General features: G+C 48.9%; 1 protein-coding gene across 11 annotated transcripts in view; it reads right to left on the reverse strand.

Moving 5' to 3' along the window:
• The window catches only part of ZNF544 (zinc finger protein 544), a 41556-nt gene that overhangs the window by 18120 nt on the left and 1424 nt on the right, over positions 1 to 22012 (reverse strand). For 3 of the 11 annotated variants that reach the window (XM_063615294.1, XM_063615291.1, XM_063615289.1), the window contains exons 3-5: positions 8439 to 8530; positions 5658 to 5784; positions 5308 to 5391 (exon numbers count right to left, since the gene is read on the reverse strand). In XM_063615294.1, the coding sequence (XP_063471364.1) occupies positions 5308 to 5391; positions 5658 to 5784; positions 8439 to 8471 (244 nt within the window). In that variant the 5' untranslated portion in view covers positions 8472 to 8530. Of the gene's footprint in view, positions 1 to 13; positions 1217 to 4251; positions 4842 to 4984; positions 4997 to 5307; positions 5392 to 5657; positions 5785 to 6216; positions 6300 to 8438; positions 8531 to 10133; positions 10818 to 21907; positions 21977 to 22012 lie in introns of those variants that run through there. The other 8 variants (XM_063615293.1, XM_063615290.1, XM_063615292.1 and 5 more) reach the window with 8 other exon arrangements.

The following is a 22012-nucleotide window of genomic DNA, read 5'->3' on the forward strand; positions in this document are numbered from 1 at the left end:
CAGAGGGGGAGGGGCAGAAGGAGACAACTGTTTAATGGAGGTGTCTCTGGTTTGTTTCCAAACTACAAACTGTAATCCATATGCAGGCTGTGAAAGGGAGGGATGGATCAGCAAACATGGTATCAGCGGTAAAGTGCAAAATACAAGCAAACATAATAAAGAAGTGACTAAGTAACCCTAGTCCCCAGATAGAGGGCAGAAGAATAAGAATAAGCAGGGAGGGGCCAGGTACAGTGGCTTACGCCTGTAATCCCAGAACTTTGGGAGGCTGAGGCAGGTGGATCACCTGAAGTCAGGAGTTAGAGACCAGCTTGGTCAACATGGTAAAACCCTGTCTCTAATAAAAATAAAAAAATTAGCCAGGTGTGGTGGTGGGAACCTGTAGTCTAAGTTCCATGGGAGGCCGAGGCAGGAGAATTGCTTGAGCCTGGGAAGTAGAGGTTGCAATGAACCAAGATTGCAGGAGCCACTGCATTCCAGTCTGGGTGAGAGAGTGAGACCCTGTCTCAAAAAAGAGAATAAGCAGGGAGGTGAAGATAAAAAGAGAAATCCACAGAATGAACTGGGTCTGCAGGATATAAAGCCATTAACCATTGCAAACTACATGTATGTTCTAAGCCCCTGGACTCTGTGAATGTGAACTTTTGGGAAAAAGGAACTGTCCAGATGTGATCAGCCTCCTGAGTAGCTGGGATTACAGGTGCCTGTCACGACACCCTGCTAAAATTTTAAAATGGGGATTTTTTTCTGGATTATCCGGGGGGGGGGGGGCTCTAAATGTAATCACAAGTATTCCTATAAGAGAAAGGCAGAGGGAGATTTGAAACGGAGGAGAAGGTGATGAGAAGACACAGCAGAAGGTATCTGAAGACTGGAAAGAATGCTGCAACCAACAGGAGAAGGAATAGACAGAAATGTGTTTTCCATTTGGAGCATCCAGAGGGAGCACAGCCATATCAACATCTTGATTTTGATCCAGTGACATTGATTTTGGACTTCTGACCTCCAGAACTTTTAGAGAATAAATTTGCATTGTTTTAAGCCAACAGGTTGGTGGTAATTTTTTACAGCAGCCACAGGAAGCAAACACAGACTCCTAACTGGTGCTTAGTCCTAGAATATCAGTTTCTGCTCCACTTCTGGATCTCATAATTGCATCTCAAACATCAACACTGACTTCATATTCTTAATGCACCAATTCTACCATTTCTTCAGGCTGCAAACAGAGAAAAAGTTATTTAAGCATTCCAGAATTGACTCAACAGACTCTCCAGAAAAGACTGCATGGTCTCTGAAGCAGCATGGTCAGCATGACTGGCTGCACCTGGGCTCCACCGTTTGCTGCTTCAGACAGGTCCTTAGCCTCTTAGAGGTTCATTTTCCTTGCTGTAGCCAGGAGTAAGAATGTTTAGCCTACAAGATTTATTTTGAGGCATCAATGAATCACTATGTGAGCCTCACACAGTGTCTGGCACTGACATTACAAAATATGGTTGATCTTGCCATCCTTGTTATTGTCCTGGTGGGGATTCCTCTCTGTTGAAGATATGGAGCCTCTAAAAATGAGTGGCAGATGCTCCCAGCTCAGGATCCTTGTCCAGGTCCTAAAGATCCCCAACTCTGCTTGTCACTCTGTTCATTATGCTTGCATGGCCACCACGGCCCACACTACTGAGGCCTACCTCAAGTACCCATGCCTCACTCTCTGAGCACATGAGGACACAAGGATCCTTTGGCAACACATTAACTACACTCTGTGGCCATCCCTTGACTTCTGAGAGGATATTTGCCTCCTCTCAATCAAAAGCTCTCTTCCCTCCTGGGCAAGATCCTTACATGCACCCAGCAGCCCCACACCTAGTGCCCTTGCACCCAGCAGCCCCACACCTGGTGCCCTCGCACCCAGCAGCCCCACACCTGGTGCCCTCGCACCCAGCAGCCCCACACCTGGTGCCCTCGCACCCAGCAGCCCCACACCTGGTGCCCTCGCACCCAGCACCCCCACACCTGGTGCCCTCGCACCCAGCAGCCCCACACCTGGTGCCCTCGCACCCAGCAGCCCCACACCTGGTGCCCTCGCACCCAGCAGCCCCACACCTGGTGCCCTCGCACCCAGCAGCCCCACACCTGGTGCCCTCGCGCCCAGCACCCCCACACCTGGTGCCCTCACACCCAGCACTCTCACACTTGCACTGTCCTCATCCCAACTCTGTGGTTCCTCTGGGGAGTCACTGTGGAATCCCTCATGGGAGGATGTTTTCAAAAGAAACAACAGCCCAATGAAGGGTATTTGAGGATGAGAAGCAGGAAAGAAGTCACTGGGTGGCTGAGTTGTGTCCAGGTTTTGCCTGGCCATGGAAAATCAGGTGAAGGACGTTAAATATCTTGCAGTGGCTTCTCCATTAGGAACATGAAATGAGGAAAGGAGCTGTCCTCACAGGCCAGCCAAAAGGGATGTCTATGCCAAACAGAATGACTGACAGTAAACAGAATCCAGAACGACATGACTGAGGTATGGTGTGCAGGGTATGGCCCAGGGAGGAGGGTAGATAAGTAAGCCTGGGTGCATCTTCAGAGGAAGAAATAACAGAGGCTGCAGGCGAGAGAGTTACAAGGAAGGAGGAGCAGGAAGACACGAGAAAAATTCAGATAAACTCAACATCTCGTGAGAGGGTGGTGTGAAGATACACATGATGCATGTTGCTTAGTGAAAGCAGCCAGTTGGAAAAGGCTACATAGTGAATGACCCCAACTATGACATTCTGAAAAAGGCAAAACTATGGAGACAGGATAAAGATCAGTGGTTGCCAGTGAGGCAGGAGAATAGGGTCTGGGTGCAGGGAGCCTAAGGCTGATTCATGCTGACTTCATGAACTGAATCAAAAGGAAAACCCTAAATTTCCATACCCACGTAACAAAAGGATCAGAGGCTACTCCTTTTGCAACTCCCCCAGTTTTCTGTGTTGCAGATGAAAAATGGAAAGTGCCTCTGATTGGTCCCCTCCTGCAACCAATCAGATGTCTGCATAGAGCATAACTTTGTAACTTCACTTCAGCCTCTGCTTGGTCACCTTCCACAACCAATCAGACTGGTCATGGGCCACTACTTCATAGGGTGTAAACCAAGTAACCAATGGGAAACATCTAGAGGGTATTTAAACCCCAGAAAATTCTGTGACCAGTGCTTTTGAGCCTTGCTTGAGCCTGCTCCCACTCTGTGAAGTGTATTTTTGTTTCAATACATCTATGCTTTTGTTGCTTCTTTTGTTGCTTTGTGTGTTTTGTCCAATTCTTTGTTAAAAATGCCAAGAACCAGACGGGCGTGGTGGCTCATGCCTGTAATCCCAGCACTTTGGGAGGCTGAGGTAGGTGGATCACAAGGTCAGGAGATCGAGACCATCCTGGCTAACATGGTGAAACCCCGTCTCTACTAAAAATACAAAAAAATAGCCGGGCATGGTGGTGGGCACCTGTAGTCCCACCTACTGAGGAGGCTCAGGCAGGAGAATGGTGTGAACCTGGGAGGCGGAGCTTGCAGTGAGCAGAGATCGCGCCACTGCACTCCAGCTTGGGCAACAGAGTGAGACTCCATCTCAAAAAAAAAAAAAAAAGTAAAAGAACAAAATGCCAATAACCTAGACACCCTCCACTGGTAACATATTTGCTGAGCCAGCCAGGAGGTAGGCTCAAAGTTTGGGCTTTATTTCTCTTCTCTTTTTGTTTTCCCTTTTCCATATAGGGGAACCCTTTTCTCTCTCTCTTTTTCCCTTTCCAACTTACGGACCCTTGGTGGACAGCACCTAAGCATGGAAGCAACTGTAGGTTTCTGGCAGGAGCCACTCTCTGGTGAAACGGAAAAATTTCCGTGTGGAAGTGCCTGACCGCCACCACCCAGATCGGTTGAAGGACCTTAGTCCTTTTCTTTTTCTCTTTTTCAGAAAATCTTTCAGCTGCTGGTTCCTACTAGCTCCTTGGTAACTGAGGGCAGCTGGCCAGGGCCACCCTCTGGTGCTGCCTGAGGGCCAAGGCATAAATGCGGATAGCTGCCCTGCCCAGAAGGGGAAAAGACTCTTTTCTCTATTTTCGGTTTTAGTCCCTGATCCCCATCTGTGATGCAACTGGCAGCAGCCGCTCGTCCAGGGCGAACTCACGCATGTTTCAGGTGACTTAAACCCTCTTTTCTTATGCAAAATTCTCCTTAAAGTTAGCCTGTAAGGGCAAAAGATAATGTATCTCATGCATTTGACTTACCTTCTCTTACTCGATTTATTTGACTGCCTGAAGACCTTTGGCATCCACAAGCTTCAGGAGACATTCTACATCTCAGACTTCCACTGAGGGGATCCCATAGCTTGATGGTCATTGCTTCAGCATCAATTTGCTTGCCCTGAATCTCACGGAAATTCTCAACCCCAGCCAGGCACAGTGGCTCACACCTGTAATCCCTGCACTTTTGGAGGCCGAGGCAGGCGGATCAAGAGGTCAGGAGATCAAGACCATCCTGGCTAACACGGTGAAACCCTGTCTTTACTAAAAATACAAAAAATTAGATGGGCGTGATGGCGGGCACCTGTAGTCCCAGCTACTCGGGAGGCTGAGGCAGGAGAATGGCGTGAACCCAGGAGGCGGAGCTTGCAGTGAGCTGAGATGGGGCCACTGCACTCCAGCCTGGGTGACAGAGCGAGACTCCGTCTCAAAAAAAAAAATTAGCCAGGCGTGATGGCACATGCCTGTAATCCCAGCTACTTGGGAGGCTGAGGCAGGAGAATCACTTGAACCTGGGAGGTGGAGATTGTGGTGAGCTGAGATTGTGCCATTGCACTCCAGCCTGGGCAACAAAAACAAAAAAATTAGCCAGGTGTGGCGGTGTGCACCTGTAGTCCAAGCTACTAGGGAGGCTGACGCATGAGAACTGCTTGAGCCAGGGAGGTGGGGACTATAGTGAGCCAAGACAGCGCCACTGCACTCCAGCCTGGGCAACAGAGTGAGACCCTATCTCAAAATATAAATAAATAAATATATTAATTAAAAACAAAACAAATCAAGTAAAGAGGCCTAAATGGTTGGGATGATGAACATGTTCTAGAACTGACTGTGGTGAGGGTTCCACACTCAGGGAAGACACTGGAAGTCATGAACTGCATACTTCGAATCGGTGAACTCCTTTGAATGGGTGAACTGCTGCAGAGAGCACCCAAGGAAGCTTCCTCCAAACCAGGCTCCCTCCTTGGCCCCCGGGGCCCTGCGGAGAGCTCTCTGTCCAAGCTTGTTACATGCTGAGCTGCTCACCACAAGGTCTGCTCTTACCTCGCGGGGCCACCAGCTCTGCCCTGCACAGGTCCTCTTCTTGCTCCAGCTGAGAGATCACATCAGATTTGGAAAGGAAAAGCCCTGGTCAAAGATGGAAAAAGGACTTGCTCCTCTGCTCGGAAACCAAGAACCGTGTCCTGGGTCCAAGCTTCAGCCCCTAGTGCCGTCCCAAGGAAACTCCCCACTGTTGGGACTACAAGCCACAAACCTGTCCCAGAGGTAGAATGAGGGGCAACCCCTGGGACCTGCTTCCAGTATCTTCCAGCCCATCCTAGAACACCCTTCAGAACTTGGTACAGCTTTGAGTCCTGGGGGTAGAACCTCCTTCCATGGGCACAGTCCCTTACCCAGGGAGACAATATGCTCCCAGGTCTCCAGTGTCACCTCTCGGTACAGTGTCCTCTGGGCCAGGTCCAGCTGTTCCCACTCCTCCTGTGTGAATGCCATAGCCACATCCTCGAAGCACACAGATGCCTGAAACAGAGCACTTGTTACTGCTCAGAGACCCCAGGTCCTCACGCCCTCATGGAGGTACCTGCTAAGGCCTAAATGTTGGTGTCCCCCCATAAAATTCATACATTGGAACCTAATACCCAGTGAGATAGTGTTAAGAGGTGGGGTCTTTACAAGGCAATTAGTGTCCTCATAAAAGAGGCTTGAGGGAGCCTGCGTTCACCTTCTACCATATAAGGACACGTAAAAGGTGCCATCTATGAGACAGCAGGCCCCAACCAGACCAACTCTGTTGACACATTGATCTTGGGACTTACCAGCCTCCAGAACTGTGAGCAGTAAATTCTGTTGTTTGTAAATTGCTCACTCTAAGGTATCTTATTATAGCAACCCAAACGGACTGGGACAGCTCCATGTATGTGGTCTGTACCGTTCTTTTTCTGGGCATCTCACCTCTTGCGAGTCACAGCAGTGGTCCTGATTTCTGGATTGGAAATGATAGGAACTCCACTAGGAGATCCTCACCCACTGCCTCTCTACAAAATCACAGATTCGAAATGAGGTAAGAAAGACACTCTAAATCAGGGGTGGGGGCCGGGCGCGGTGGCTCACGCTTGTAATCCCAGCACTTTGGGAGGCCGAGGCGGGCGGATCACGAGGTCAGGAGATCGAGACCACAGTGAAACCCCGTCTCTACTAAAAATACAAAAAATTAGCCGGGCGTGGTGGCGGGCGCCTGTAGTCCCAGCTACTCGGAGAGGCTGAGGCAGGAGAATGGCGTGAACCCGGGAGGCAGAGCTTGCAGTGAGCCGAGATTGCGCCACTGCACTCCAGCCTGGGCGACAGAGCGAGACTCCGTCTCAAAAAAAATAAATAAATAAATAAATAAATCAGGGGTGGGAAAACTGCAGCCTGTCGGACAAATCAGGGCTGTGGTGTGTTTTCAAAAGGCTAATGCTATAGAATGAACTGTGTTCCCCAAATTCAATGTTGAACCCTAACTCCCAAAGTGACTGTTTAAGAAGGTGATTGGCTGGGCACGGTGGCTCACGCCTGTAATCCCAGAACTTTGGGAGGCCAAGGCGGGCAGATCACGAGGTCAGGAGTTCGAGACCAGCCTGGCCAACATGGTGAAACCCTGTCTCTACTAAAACTACAAAAATTAGCCGGGCATGGTGGCACATGCCTGTAATCCCAGCTACTCTTCCTGGCTGCGGCAGGAGAATTGCTTGAACCTGGGAGGTAGAGGTTGTAGTGAGCTGAGATCGCGCCATTGTACTCCAGCCTGGGCGACAGAGTGAGACTCCATCTCAAGAAAAAAAAAAAAAAAAAAAAAAAAGAAGGTGATTAAGGTTAACTGTTTAAGAACTGTTTAAGAAGATGATTGGGGGCCGGGCGTGGTGGTTCACACCTGTAATCCCAATACTTTGGGACGCCGAAGTGGGTGGATCACTTGAGGTCAGGAGTTCAAAACCAGCCTGGCCAACATGGTGAAAGCCCATATCTACAAAAAATTAGCTAGGTGTGGTGGCGGACACCTGTAATCCCAGCTACTTGGGAGACTGAGGCATGAGAATTGCTTGAAACCAGGAGGCGAAGTTGCAGTGAGCCGAGATTGTGCCACTGCACTCCAACCTGGGCAACAGAGTGAGACTCCGTCTCAAAAAAAAAAAAAACCAAAAAAAAACCAGAAGATTAAATGAGGTCATAAGGGTGGGACCCTAATCCAATAGGACTAGAGTCCTTATAAGAAGAGGAAGAGGCTGGGCATGGTGGCTCATGCCTGTGATTCCAGCACTTTGGGAGGCCGAGGCTGAAGCATCTCTTGAGTCCAAGAGTTTGAGACCAGCCTGAGCAACATGGCAAAATCCTGTCCCCACTAAAAATATAATAAATTAGTCAAGCATGCTGGTGCATGCCTGTAGTCCCGATTACTGAGGCTGAGGTGGGAGGATCGCTTGAGCCCAGGAGTTCAAGGCTGCTGTGAGCCAAGATCACGCCACTGCACTCCAGCCTGGGCAATAGAGGGAGATCCTATGTCAAAAAATAAAATAAGAAGAGGAAAAGACACTGGAGGGCATGCGTGCTCTCTCTCTCTCTCTCTCTCTCCCTCTCTCTCTCTCTCTCCCTCTCCCTCTCTCTCTCTCTCCTCACTACGTAAGGACACAGTGGGACAACGGCTGTCTGCAAGCCAGGAAGAGAGGGCCCTCACCATTTACAGGGGATTCTGCAGGTAGGTAACTCCAGTGCTTTAAGGGGACACTGCCCCAGCCAGGGCTGTCCACGAGGATTGAGGGCCCAGTGTGGCTGTCGGGGTGTGGGGCTCAGCTCCATCCACCCTCAAGGGCCTGAGGAGCAACCACAAACAAAATGTCGGAAGCATCGCTTCTCGGCCTTTTGGCTAAGATCAAGTGTAAAATGTCGGAAGCATAGACCTGGCCTGGTGGAACAGTCATGGGAGACTTGCGCTGGGTCTAGTCCAGGGAGCTCTAGGCTCGTCCACGCTGGTGACGGGTGCCGTACTTTACTGCAGGGAGCTGGAGCATTTCACTGGGAAGCACTGGCCAGCAGTGCGGAGCACTCCTGTGTGACAGCCTGCAGGGGCGGGTGCTATTCCTGGACCCATTTTACATCTGTGGAGACCAATGCACTTAGAGCAAAGACCCCCGACTCACCTGAGGTGGAACCAGTGTAGAACGTGCTTCCATTTCCTCCCTGCACCTGAAGAGGCTGCTGTGTAGAGGGCAGAGGTCCTCAGGAGACCAGTCTGGGGTGGAAAACAAGCAGAGATTCAGCCCCTCGGCTCCCGCACACCTCCAGGGCCAACACCCACCCTAGAGAACGCGGGGCTGGCCAGCGACAAGCAGGGCTTCCCAGGTGCAGGAATGGGCCTCATGCCTGGGTACAGACCTGGGCTACCTCAGACTCAGGGGATGTGCCCAGTCACATGCTGGGCGTTTCAGCTGTGAGCCTAGACACGCAGCAGCCCCCTCAACAGTCAAGGGCAAGGAGGGGCATTTTTCCTATCGTTTCGTGACTAAGGAAGGGAGGTGGAGGCCAGGTGTCTAAGTAATTGTACATTTAGAATATCACAATGGATCATAAGCTGTTTTCAGAAATGATGACGATGGGGGCGTGGGGACAGGAGGATGTGACACTCCCCAGCAGGGCGGCGCAGGGAACTTCCCTCGGCTCTGGGAGGGGATGTTGTCCAGGGATGCCCTCCCTCGGTCTCAGCTGGAAGTGCCAGGATGCTGCCTACTGCCAGTGCACGCCTGTCACCCTCTCTACTGAACTCAGTCACCAAACCCTTCATATCTTCTGCTTGTCTAATCCCCTTGCAGCAGTCACATCACTGTCCTACCGAGAGTTTGGCAAAAACCCTCTTGAATGTGGCACCAAACCCTTCCACACATCTGACTCCCATCGCCACATCAGCACTGAAGCACACCCTCTGCAAGCACCAACAGGTTACTTGAGACCACTGAACATTCCAGAAACGCATCCTGTATCTCTGCCTTTGCTCATATGACTACGCTTGCTCAACCCGATGGTGCCTTTCATTTGCAAAATGCTCTCTTTTCATGAAGAGCCTTGAACTCTGACCCCAAAGGTCAGCATGGTGGCTCATGCCAGGAATCCCAACACTTTGGGAGGCTGAAGCAGGCAGGCAGACTGCTTGAGTCCAAGAGTTCAAGACCAGCCTAGGCAACAGAGTGAGACCCCCTGTCTATAAAAATGTTAGCCAGCCAGGCGCGGTGGCTCACACCTGTAATCCCAGCACTTTGGGAGGCTGAGGCAGGCAGATCACAAGGTCAGGAGTTCAAGATCAGCCTGGCCAAGATGTTTAAACCCCATCTCTACTAAAAATACAAACCTGTAATCCCAGCTACCCAGAAGGCTGAGGCAGGAGAGTGCCTTGAACCTGGGGGGCGGAAGTTTTAGTGAGCCGAGATTGCACCACTGCACTCCAGCCTGGGCGACAGGGTGAGACATTGTCTCAAAACACAAAACGTTAGCCGGGCATGGTCTGAGGCCCCAGCGACTGGTAGGGGTAGGGGCTGAGATGAGAGGATCGCATGAGCCCTAGAGGTCAAGGTTACAGTGAGCTGAGATCACACCGCTGGACTCCAGCCTGGGCAATGGAGCAAGACCCTGTCTCAAAAACAAAAAAAAGCAAAACAACTCCCATTTGGGCTAGAAAAGCAGATAAAGGAAGCCCCTGCAGATGCTGAACACTTATCATTCTCCCAGGTTTGAACGCTGGCATTTTTCTTGCCCCATATTCTCAGAAAAAAAAAAATTTCCCTGGAATATCAAGTATCAAGCTATGCATTGCAGAAATGCCGTATTTTTTAGGCAGTTCTCACCTTTCCCTTCAAAGGCTTGGGAAACTTCTTCCACCAGCATCACCTCCTGCAGATGTTGCGGTGCTGGGGACCCATTCTGGCCAGGAACACAGAGCCTAAGCATGGGCCACCTCGCAGCAGCCTCAACACTTCACCCCAGCGATGCTCTCGTTTCCCAGGCAAACTCTTCTGAGAACTCTCCCACTCTCAAACACTTTTGGTGTCTGAGCCCTCCTTCCCTACGCTGAATTCTGCAGGAATACTCTCCCCCCTAGGCATGACCTTCGTGGCAGGTCCTAATCTCTCTTCCGAACAGACACATAACATTCTTCAGGCAAACCAAGCACTCAAGTCCTCCGAGAACAAGCAGAAAGAGAGAGAGAAGTGAACAGCACATTCAGTGCTGAAACAGAAGACAAAGACAACACAATGCAAAGAACTGCATGCGACCTCAGTACCGGGGGAGGACAGACAAGGCACCAACACACACAAAAGACATGGAACATAGGCTGGGCGGGGTGGCTCACGCCCGTAATCCTAGCACTTTAGGAGGTTGAGGTGGGCGGATCATGAGGTCAGGAGATAGAGACCATCCTGGCTAACACGGTGAAACCCTGTCTCTACTAAAAAATACAAAAAAATTAGCCGGCATGGTGGAGGGCGCCTGTAGTCCCAGCTACTCGAGAGGCTGAGGCAGAAAAGTGTGAACCTGGGAGGCGGAGCTTGCAGTGAGCCGAGATCGTGCCACTGCACTCCAGCCTGGGCGACAGCAAGACTCCATCTCAAAAAAAAAAAAAAAAAAAAGAAATGGAATGTGAATGATTAGAATTGCTATTAGATGACAAGTTTGGGGAGGAGGCATTCACACCCTACCAAAAAAGGTTTAAAGAATAACATAAGATATGACAAAATATTCAACTTGCAAGACTTAGAGTTGGTGTGAGTACATACACATTTACCTGACTCCCAACATTAAACTTACTCAAAAGAACAAAGTGGGCCACACACACACACACACACACACATATATATTTTAACTGGCTGGGCATGGTGGTGCATGCCTACGGTCCCAGGTTCTTACGAGGCTGAGGCAGAGTAGTGAGTAGTGATCGTGCCACCACACTCTAGCCTCGGTGACAGAATGAGACCCTGTCTCAAACAACAACAACAAAACAAAAGAAAAGGAGAAAGAGAAAGAGAAGGAGAAAGAGAAAGAGAAGGAGAAAAAGAAAAAGAAAAAAATGACCCCTACCCAAAAAAGGTAAATGTTAAACCCATCATTCCATGATGCTGGAATGGTCACACTGCCACATCACACACACATCACAGGGAGTGTGCAGGGCTGGTTTAGCAAGCCTGGGTTGTCCACACCCTGTGCTTTTTTTTTTTTTTTTTTGAGATGGAGTTTCACTCTGTTGCCCAGGCTGGAGTGTGGTGGCACGATCTCAGCTCACTGCAACCTCCGCCTCCTGAGTAGCTGGGATTACAGACGTGCATCACAATGCCCAGCTAATTTTTGTATTTTTTAAGTAGAGGTGGGGTTTCAGGATGTTGGCCAGGCTGGTCTCAAACTCCTGACCTCAAGTCACGCCTATAATCCCAGCACTTTGGGAGGCTGAGGTGGGCAGATCATGAGGTCAGGAGATCGAGACCATCCTGGCTAACACGATGAAACCCCATCTCTACTAAAAATACAAAAAATTAGACGGGCGTGGTGGCGGGTGCCTGTAGTCCCAGCTACTCGGGAAGCTGAGGCAGGAGAATGGTGTGAACCCAGGAGGTGGAGCTTGCAGTGAGCAGAGATCGGGCCACTGCACTCCAGCCTGGGCGACAGAGCAAGACTGTCTCAAAAAAAAAAGAAAGGTCTGATCCTTGACTGGCTATAACCTCTGAGCCCTTGGGATATCCTGCCTGATAAAATGTCTTTGCCTGCCAGGGGCACTGGGCCATGGTGTATTAGTGGGATCTCTGGAGGGCCTGAGTAGCCAAAGTAATTTATATAGGCTCCATGCCTACAGAACAGATCCCTCAATAAAAAACCTAAGCACCAAGGCTTCGGTTAGCTTCCTGGTCCACATGGTCGTTTGGAGAATTAAGCACTGTCTACGTAACTCCACTGGGAGCTGAATGAGCTGAATGCTGGTCCTGGTCTCTCCTGGACTCCAGCTTTTGTGCCTTTGCCCACCGTAAATTTTTTTTTTTTTTTTGAGACGGAGTCTTGCTCTGTTGCCCAGGCTAGAGTGTAGTGGCGTGATCTTGGGTCACTGCAACCTCAGTCTCCTGGGTTCAAGCGATTCTCCTGTCTCAGCCTCCCAAGTAACTGGGACTACAAGTGCACGCCACCACACCTGGCTGATTTTTGTATTTTTAGTAAAGACAGGGTTTCACCATGTTGGCCAGGCTGGGCTCGAACTCCTGACCTTGGGCGATTTGCCCACCCCAGCCTCCCAAAGTGCTGGGATTATAGGCGTGAGCCACCATGCCTAGCCTTGTAATTTTAATCTGTATCCTTTCAATGTACTAAACTGTAATTGAATATAAGAGATTTTCAGAGTTCTGAGTCCATCTGGTCAACCTGAGAATGGTCTCAAGGACCCGCACACAGTGAACGCCAGGCTTCTTAAAGAAACAGGCCTTCAGGAATTTCGAGAAAAGTGGGCCATTTCTTCACAGCAGTGGTCCTCAACTGGGGGCAGTTTTGCTTTCAGGGAATACTTGGCCACATTTGAAGACAGTTTCAGGAGTTTGGTGGGACTGGAGTGGGGAGGAGGTGTAGAAGGGGACAGCTACTGGCTGGCATCTGGTGGGCAGAGGCTAGGAAGGTGTAAAACATTCTACAGCTTAGGGGCAGCCCTAGAGGATGATCTGGCCCCAAATGCTGACTGTGCTGAGCTGAGAAACTGCTTTACAGGGAGGAAGAACCTTGCAGGTAAGGCTGTGTCAGGCACAGGACTCTTCAGCCTGAGGCCAACCTCACACATCAGCACATGTGAAGAAAAACTGCAGCCGCAGAGCGCCCAGCCCTGTTTATTTTCACCACCTTCTCTTCCTGAACGCGAAGAACTCAGAGGCCAGTCAGAACACACTAACAGCAAATGCTGAACACTCTTGCCTCCCCTGCACAAGGAGAAGCAGCTCACCCTGATGCCACCAAACCTGCGTCCTGTGTCCCCTCCCTGTTCTGCCTGTCCCTTTGCATGCTGATCAGGGCTTTGCAATGTTTTTTTTTTTTTTACTGTGACTGTAGTGGGTTGAATGATGGCCACATCCTAATCCCTACAACCTGTGAACATGTGACCCTACATGGAAAGAAGAGGCCCACGTTGAGGATCCTTAGATGGGGAGACTGTTGGGGTCACCCCTACAATGAGGGAGGTGGGAGGACCAGAGACAGAGGAGAAGTGACAACGCCGGGAGGCTCCTGAGCCAGAAACCCACACCCCACTCTGTACTGAGCGCACCGCAGACCCTCATGTACGCACTCCTCTGCCTGGAAGCCGTGACACTGATGCTCACACGTGTACTGAGAACATGGGGCTGAGCAGGGACAGGGGAAGTCCTTCCTGACCCCTCCTGCGTGCTCTCCTCAAATTCAGCCAAAAGCCAGTGTCCCCGTCTTCCAGGCACCATGCCGCTCCACAAGCCTGCCCCGTGCCGGGCTCAGCCACTGTTTCTTGTGGGGGTTACCACAGTGGGTTCGATGGGGTCCTGCCTTTGATTTCTCTCTGCTCTCCCAGGAAGCCGCAGGGACACCACAGAATGAAGCTTGTGTCACAGAACCCCGTGGAGTGCCAGCTTCTCGCTGCCCTTAGGAGAAAGCCCAAATTCCTCCACAATCTCCAGAAATCCCTTCCGAGATTAAAATCTCAGCCAGGCGTGGTAACTCACACCTGTAATCCCAGCACTCTGGAAGGCCGAGGCGGGTGGATCACCTGAGGTCAGGAGTTGAAGACCAGCCTGACCAACACGGTGAAACCGCTTCTCTACTAAAAATGCAAAATTAGCCGGGCGTGGTGGTGCATGTCTGTAATCCCAGCTACTCAGGAGGCTGAGGCAGGAGAATCGCTTGAACCCAGGAGGCAGAGGTTGCAGTGAGCTGAGATCGTGCCATTGCACTCCAGCCTGGGCAACAAGAGAAATTTAAAAAATCTCCAGACACTCACCACAGACCTTGTGACATCTGTCAGTCTCGTGGAACACCTTCCAGCTCCCCGGACCCGCAACACCCCACCTCCAGACGCTTCTCTATCCTCGGGTGGCTCCACACCTTGCTGCCTCCCCAGGCCCTGCCTCCATGCCGAATACGGGCCATGCCAACAAAGCTCCAGGCTTCTGGCACAGGTCACACACTGGGGTGTCTGCTCCACTCCAACAGCATTTAAGACACAAAAGGAAAATATGAGGAAGACAGGGAAGATAAAAAGCAGCTTGGAAGTCTCCATGGATGAGTGGGGAAAAAAAGCAAAATGAAGGTGGGTGTGGGGGGTCCTACCTGTAGCTGCAAGGGCCCCTTGGACAGCTGGCAGGGCAAGGGTCTGGCTCCGTCAGCCCATGAGGTGAGCCACCCTCCAGGCCAGGCTGTGCCTAACACTAGGCCCCAAGATGAAATCAGAGCCACAGCACTCGCAGAGGCTGCCAGGACCAGCAAGCTGCCGGCCGGAAGCGGCTCAGTGTCTTGTGGCCCTTGTAACCAATTTCCACAAAATTGTTGGCTTAAGATGAACAGAAGCTTGAGGCCAGGCGTGGTGGCTCACGCCTGTAAACTTTGGGCAGCTAAGACAGGCGGATTGCTTGAGCCCAGAAGATCAAGACAAGCCTAGGCAACATGGCAAGACTCCGTCTCTACAAAAAATACAAAAATTAGCCAGGTGTGGTGGCACACACCTATAGTCCCAGCTACCTGGGAGGCTGAGGCGGGAAGATTGCTGAAGCCTGAGAGCGGAGGCTGCAGTGAGCCAAGATCACACCACTGCAATCCAGCCTGGGTGACAGAATAAAACCCTATGTGAGAAAAAAAAAAAAGGTAAAAAGTTTCGCCGGGCGCGGTGGCTCACGCCTGTAATCCCAGCACTTTGGGAGGCCGAGGCCGGCGGATCACAAGGTCAGGAGATCGAGACCATCCTGGCTAACACGGTGAAACCCCGTCTCTACTAAAAATACAAAAAATTAGCCGGGCGAGGTGGCGGGTGCCTGTAGTCCCAGCTACGCTGGAGGCTGAGGCAGGAGAATGGCGTGAACCCCGGGGGGCGGAGCCTGCAGTGAGCCGAGATCGCGCCACTGCACTCCAGCCTGGGTGAAAGAGCGAGACTCCGTCTCAAAAAAAAAAAAAAAAAAAAAAGTTTCATAGAATGAGGCCAGGTGTGGTGGCTCACTTCTGTAATCCCAGCACTTTGGGAGGCCGAGGTGGGTGGATCACTTGAGGTCAGGAGATCAAGACCAGCCTGGTTAACATGGTGAAATCCTGTCTCTACTAAAAATACAAAAAATTAGCTGGGCGTGGTGGCACGCACCTGTAGTCCAAGCTACTTGGGAGGCTGAGGCACGAGAATTGTTTGAACCCAGGGAATGGAGGTTGCAGTGAGCTGAGATCCCACCACTGCACTCCAGCCTGGGCAATGGAGAGAGACTCTGTCTTAAAAAAAAAAAAAAAAAAAAGTTTCACAGAACGATACACACACAAATGGAGACTTAAAAATGCTAAATAAGGTCTACAGTCTAAGTAACAATACATATCAATGTCAAAGTTCTCCTTGTGAAAGATGTCACTTTCCGGAAAAGCTGGGTGAAGGGCACACAAGGTACTCTGTACTATTCTGCAGCTTCCCATAAGCATATATTTCAAAATGATGCGTTTTTTTGTTTGTTTCTGTTTTCTTTCTTTCTCTCTCTCTCTCTCTCTCTCTTTCTTTCTTTCGAGACAGAGTTTCGCTCTTGTTGCCCAGGCTGGAGTGCAATGGCATGATCTCGGCTCACTGCAACCTCCGCCTCCTGGGTTCAAGTGATTCTCCTGCCTCAGCCTCCTGAGTAGCTGGGATTATAGGCATGTGCCACCACGTCCGGCTAATTTTGTATTTCTAGTAGAGACAGGGTTTCTCCGTGTTGGTCAGGCTGGTCTCAAACTCCCGACCTCAGGTGATCCGCCTGCCTCGGCCTCCCAAAGTGCTGGGATTACAGGCACGAGCTACCATGCCCGGCCTATGAAGTTGTTTTTTAATCACACAAATTTTAAAGTTAATTTATTTTTTAATTGACAAATACAAACTGTATATATTTGTCATGTACAATATATTTAGAAATACATATGCACTATAGAATGGCTAAATTGAGGTAATTAACATATGCATTCACATACTTTTTTGTGGTGGGAATATTTTACTTAGCAATTTTCAAGCATATAAGAGATTATTAACTATAGCCACCATGATGTATAAATCACACAAATTTTAGGTTCATTGCATAAAAAGTCAAAGATGCAGATAGCTAAAAGTAAAAATAATAAATAATCCAACATCTTAAGAGACAGCCACTGTTACTATTTTGTGCCTACCGTCATGTGCCCCATAATGACGTTTTGGTCAGTGACAGACAACATATATGATAGTGGTCCCATATGATTACAATGGAGCTACCCTATACGGTGTGGGCCATTTTTTATCTTTTATACCATATTTTTACCGCACCTTTTCTATGTTTAGATATATTTACATATACAAATTCTCACCATTGTGTTATAGTTGCCTATAGTATTCGCTACAATAACATGCTGCGTAGGTTTGCAGCCTAGCAGCAAGAGGCTGTACCACATAACTTGTATGTGTATTAGACAATAACCATGTAGGTTTGTGCAAGCATGCCAGTGATGTTCACACAACAAAGTCACCTGATGACACATTTCAGAACATATCCCCATTATTATTGACAGGTAACTGCATGTCCTTTGAGAAATCTTCGTTAAAACAAACAAACAAACAAAAAACAACAAGAAGAGAGAGAAATCTTTCTGTGTCAATACACACATGTTCACTAATCACCATAACGTGTTTCTAGAAAAATGCGATTATTATGTAAACACTCTTTTGAAACTTAGCATCACAAAGTATCTCCCAATGCCAATAAACAATTTTTGTAATAGCTGTAATCACTGTAATAGCTGAATTTGATGAACGGACTGTAGTTTATTAATAGTCCCAGCTTTAAAGAGTTTAATGTTTCTGAATATTTAGGACTTTTCCAAATTTCACCCTCACATCAGCCCTATAATGGCCACTCTTACTTTCATACATGCCTGCCTTTCTGCATGTGTATGTTTAGGTTAAATATTCAAAAGCAGAATTGCCAGACAGCTCGCAGAATGCTGCACGCAGGTACACATGCAAAGGGAAGAACTGCTCCTTGAGCTATCCTAACACAATAAGAGAGGAAATGCAGCAGTGTCACCATCAACAATGATTAACTCTGGGCTCGCTCCAAGTGCCAAGCTCCAGGCCAGGGATCTAAGTGGGACCCAGACCCAGCAAGGGCATAACCCTGGCCTGTGGGGCCTTTTCCCAGGTAGCAGGGAGGCCACATGAGCAAACAGGTAAGAACAATGAAGTGCAGTCAGCATTGGATCAAGGAAAGCCTACAGTTCTAGGCCCCAAGATGAAGTTAAGGGAGGGGAGGCACTCCAATGCATAGGCAGAGGCTGAGGCAGATTGGAAACCTCACCCTAGAGATTGGGAAGACCCTGGCCCATCCTGTGACCTGAACATAGAGAAAGGCAAGGGCCACAGCTAGAGAAAGTCCCATACAAGTTTAGATTATATCTCAGAGAGAGAGAAGGCATTGCTGGGCTTATGTAGATGTTGGCAGGCTGGAGAATGGACTGTGGGGAGTAAAGGTGGAATAAGGAGAAGAAGTGGCTATCACCAAAGGCCAAGACTCAAGGGACAGCAAAATGGAGAGAAGTGGGCAGATTCATTCTCTACGTTGGAAGTATAATCAGTTATGCAATAGAATTGGGAGTGGAGGCTCAATAATGACATCTCTTTCTAGAATCAAGAACTTGGGAAAGTTTATATCTTTTCCCAGAGTGAACAAGAAGGAGGAGGGGAATCAAGACATGTTAAGGCTGGACACAATTTCCAAGTGGGAATGTTACACAGGCAGTTACCTTTGCCAGCCTGAAGCCCAGAGAAGGAATTGGGGCACCACAATAAAGATATTTAAGTCCACGAGACTCAGCAGCGCTTAAACTAAACAGGAACAATCAAGTTACAGAGAGGGAACAAGACCCAGGACCAAGGGAACTCAATGATTTACAGATCTAATAAAGGAGGGGCCTTGTGTACACAGAAGAAAATCTGGGTCTTTAAATTTTCCGTGGGCAGAATATATTACAGACAGAAGTGTGTAGATAAATCTATAAATAATCTACCTTGACATCATACTTAAAATAATTTATTATACTCTATTTTGTCTTCCTGATCAAATTCTAAGACATGTGTTGAAGTTTCTCATATAGTCCTTCTCATATTTCCTTTAAGTACACAATTTTTGTTTTGTATCTATGCTATGGTGTCTGGTCCATGAACACTCAAGATTAATGTATCTTCTTCCTATAGCCTTTTATCATTAAAGAAGTGATAATGCCAGGCCTTAATCCTGTAATCATGCCTGTAATCCCAGCACTTTTGGAGGCTGATGTGGTTTGGCTGTGCCCCCACCTATATCTCTTCTTGAATTGTAGCTCCCATAATTCCCACGTATCATGTTGTGGGAAGGACTCAGTGGAAGGTAACTGAGTCATGGGGGCAGGTCTTTTCCTTGCTGTTCTTGTGACAGTCTCACAAGATCTGATGCTTTTATAAAGAGGAGGTGCCCTGCACACACCCTCTTGCCTGCTGCTATGTAAGGTGTGACTTTGCTTCTCCTTTGCCTTCTGCCATGGTTGTGAGACCTCCCCAGCTATGTGGAACTGCGAGTCAATTAAACCTCTTTCCTTTATAAATTACCCAGTCTTGGGTATGTCTTTTTTTTTTTTTTTTTTTTTTTGAGATGGAGTCTCACTCTGTCGCCCAGGCTGGAGTGCAGTGGCACGATCTCGGCTCACTGCAAGCTCCACCTCCCAGGTTCACGCCATTCTCCTGCCTCAGCCTCCAGAGTAGCTGGGACTACAGGCGCCTGCCACCATGCCCAGCTAATTTTTTTTTTTTTTTTTTAATAGAGATGGGGTTTCACCATGTTAGCCAGGATGGTCTCAATCTCCTGACCTTGTGATCTGCCCGCCTCGGCCTCCCAAAGTGCTGGGATTACAGGCGTGAGCCACCGCGCCTGGCCCAGATATGTCTTTATTGGCAGCATGAGAACAGACTAATACAGAGGTCAAAGCAGGAAGACTGCTTGAGCCTAGGAGTTGGAGACTAGCTTGGACAACAAGGTGAGACCGAGTCTCTACAAAAAAATCAAAAAGTTAGCTAGGTGTAGTGGCGTACACTTGTAGTCCCAGCTACTGAGAAGGCTGAGGTGGAAGGATCACTTGAGCCAGGAGGTCAAGGCTGCAGTGAGCTGTGATGGTATCACTGCACTCCAGCCTGGGTGACAGAGTGAGACCCTGTCTAAAAAAAAAAAAAAAAAAAAAAAAAAAAAAAAAGATAAAAGTGTCTTAATGCTGTTGCACTAAAGGTCTACTTTATCTGATATTACCTTGCCACCCATTTCCTTATTTGTTTTCACTGATGGATCTATCCTCATCCCACCACCTGTGTGTCAAACCCTGGATCATCTGACTCTTCTAAGTAGAGAGTATCTTTAACTTTTTATTTTCAATTCAATTTCAAAATGTCTACTAAAACAGAGTTCTACCCATCACATTTACTGTGAGAATGTCTTATTTCTGCCATTACATATTATATTTTCTATTACTTTTCAAGTTCAAGACCAGCCTGGACAACATGGCAAAACCCCGTCTATACTAAAAAAATTAAAAAATCATCTGGGCATGGCGGCACACATCTGTAGTCCCAGTAACTTGGGAGGCTGAGGCATAAGAATCGCTTGAACCCAGGAGGTGGAGGCTGCAGTGAGCCGAGGTCATGCCACCATTCCAGCCTAGGTAACAGGCTGCAAAAAAAAAAAAAAAAACAAAAACAAAACACCAGGACTATTTTTTGAACTTGACAAAATATTTAAGCTTCTTTAATGAAAATAAAGACCTATGAGAAAGAGAGGTGACAGTCACAAACAGATAGTTCACAATAAAATAAACTGCATGGCTGAAAAATGTACAAAGCTGCTCTGTATTGAAGACATATAATCCCAGCACTTTGTGAGGCCAAGGCAGGAGGCTCTCTTGAGGCCAGAAGTTCGAGACAAGCCTGGGCAACATGTGAGACCCCGTTTATAAAAAAAAAAAATAAGGCCAGGCGCAGTGGCTCACGCTTGCAATCCCAGCATTTTGGGAGGCCGAGGCGGGCGGATCACGAGGTCAGGAGATCGAGACCACGGTGAAACCCCGTCTCTACTAAAAATACAAAAAAATTAGCCGGGCGTGGTGGCGGGCGCCTGTAGTCCCAGCTACTCGGAGAGGCTGAGGCAGGAGAATGGTGTGAACCCGGGAGGCGGAGCTTGCAGTGAGCCGAGATTGCGCCACTGCACTCCAGCCTGGGCGACAGAGCGAGACTCCGTCCCAAAAAAATAAATAAATAAATAAATAATAATAATAATAATGAATACATGAATCAAAACACACTGGGGCCTATGATCTCAGCCTCCTTCCCTAGCAAATGCCCCAGGCCTTCCTACCTTTCAAAACCCACTGACCACTCAGGCTGTACTTCCTACAGGCCAGGCACTGTACCCTGTTCTCTGCCTGAATTCATGCATTTGATCTTCCTTGTAACCCCACAAAGACCCTGTTTTCTGAATGAGGAAACCAAGGCAGAAAGAACTTGAGTAAAACTTAACTGAGGCCTCGTGGCTGGGGAGTGAGAAGGTAGGAGCTCCATAGCTCATGGCCCTAAGCACACTACCACTCAGGCTCCCAGCCTCCCCATCTGGTACACCCCACCCCAGCCCAGCCTAATGCCCCTGTTCTTTTTCTTAGCATCCTTGGCCTGAGGCCCACCTCTTGGCCTCTCTGACCTGTTTGTTCTGTGCAATCTGCCCATGCCCTTGACTGCACTCTCTGCCCAACCCTGCTAGTTTCTGAGTCCTGGGTGGTATAGGAGTTCAGGAACACCAGCATCCACTCAGTCACTAACCCCTTACAGCTGCAAGTTCATGCTCTCACTCCCTACTTCAGTCCCCTCCCACCACTGTCCTCTCTGTGCAGACAAATTGGCCTTTTAATTCACTCCAAGGGATGACTCTGGACGCTTTCAACTTCCTGGCACACAAACTCCTGCAAGCCTGCACTCATTAGTAGCTCCCTTCAAATTCTGAGGTGAGATGTCTTCTCTCTGGTCAAGATGAATCCATATCCCAGTGCCCCACTCCCTGCCTCTTCTCCTCTCAGGTGAGGCCTGAACAGAGTGACCAACACTCTCAGTTTCCCCTCCTCATCTTGCCCATCCCTGCTCTGCTCTCTCACTCCCAAACACACACACAAACACAAATGTAGAGGACATCCAAGAGATCTGCCCAATATTTTAGTGATACTATCTTGTCCTGATGCTCCTGGCCTTCCCTAGGGAATCTCTCACTGCCTGTGTCCATCTCTGCTCTCTAACCCTGTCCTTCCTTGTCTGGAGGCATCCAAGGGCGAGGGCTGAGAACACTCACTTTGCAATCTGCTTTCAAAGTACTGGCTCCATTACCTGCCGCTGTAGGACTCTCAACGGGCCTCTTTAACCTCTCCAGGCCTCAGTTTCCTCATCTGTAGACATCTGGAAAAACAGCAAGACCTGCCTTGTGAGGATGCT

The sequence above is a fragment of the Symphalangus syndactylus genome, chromosome 13 (assembly GCF_028878055.3).
Source record: "Symphalangus syndactylus isolate Jambi chromosome 13, NHGRI_mSymSyn1-v2.1_pri, whole genome shotgun sequence".
Classification (NCBI taxonomy): domain Eukaryota; kingdom Metazoa; phylum Chordata; class Mammalia; order Primates; family Hylobatidae; genus Symphalangus; species Symphalangus syndactylus.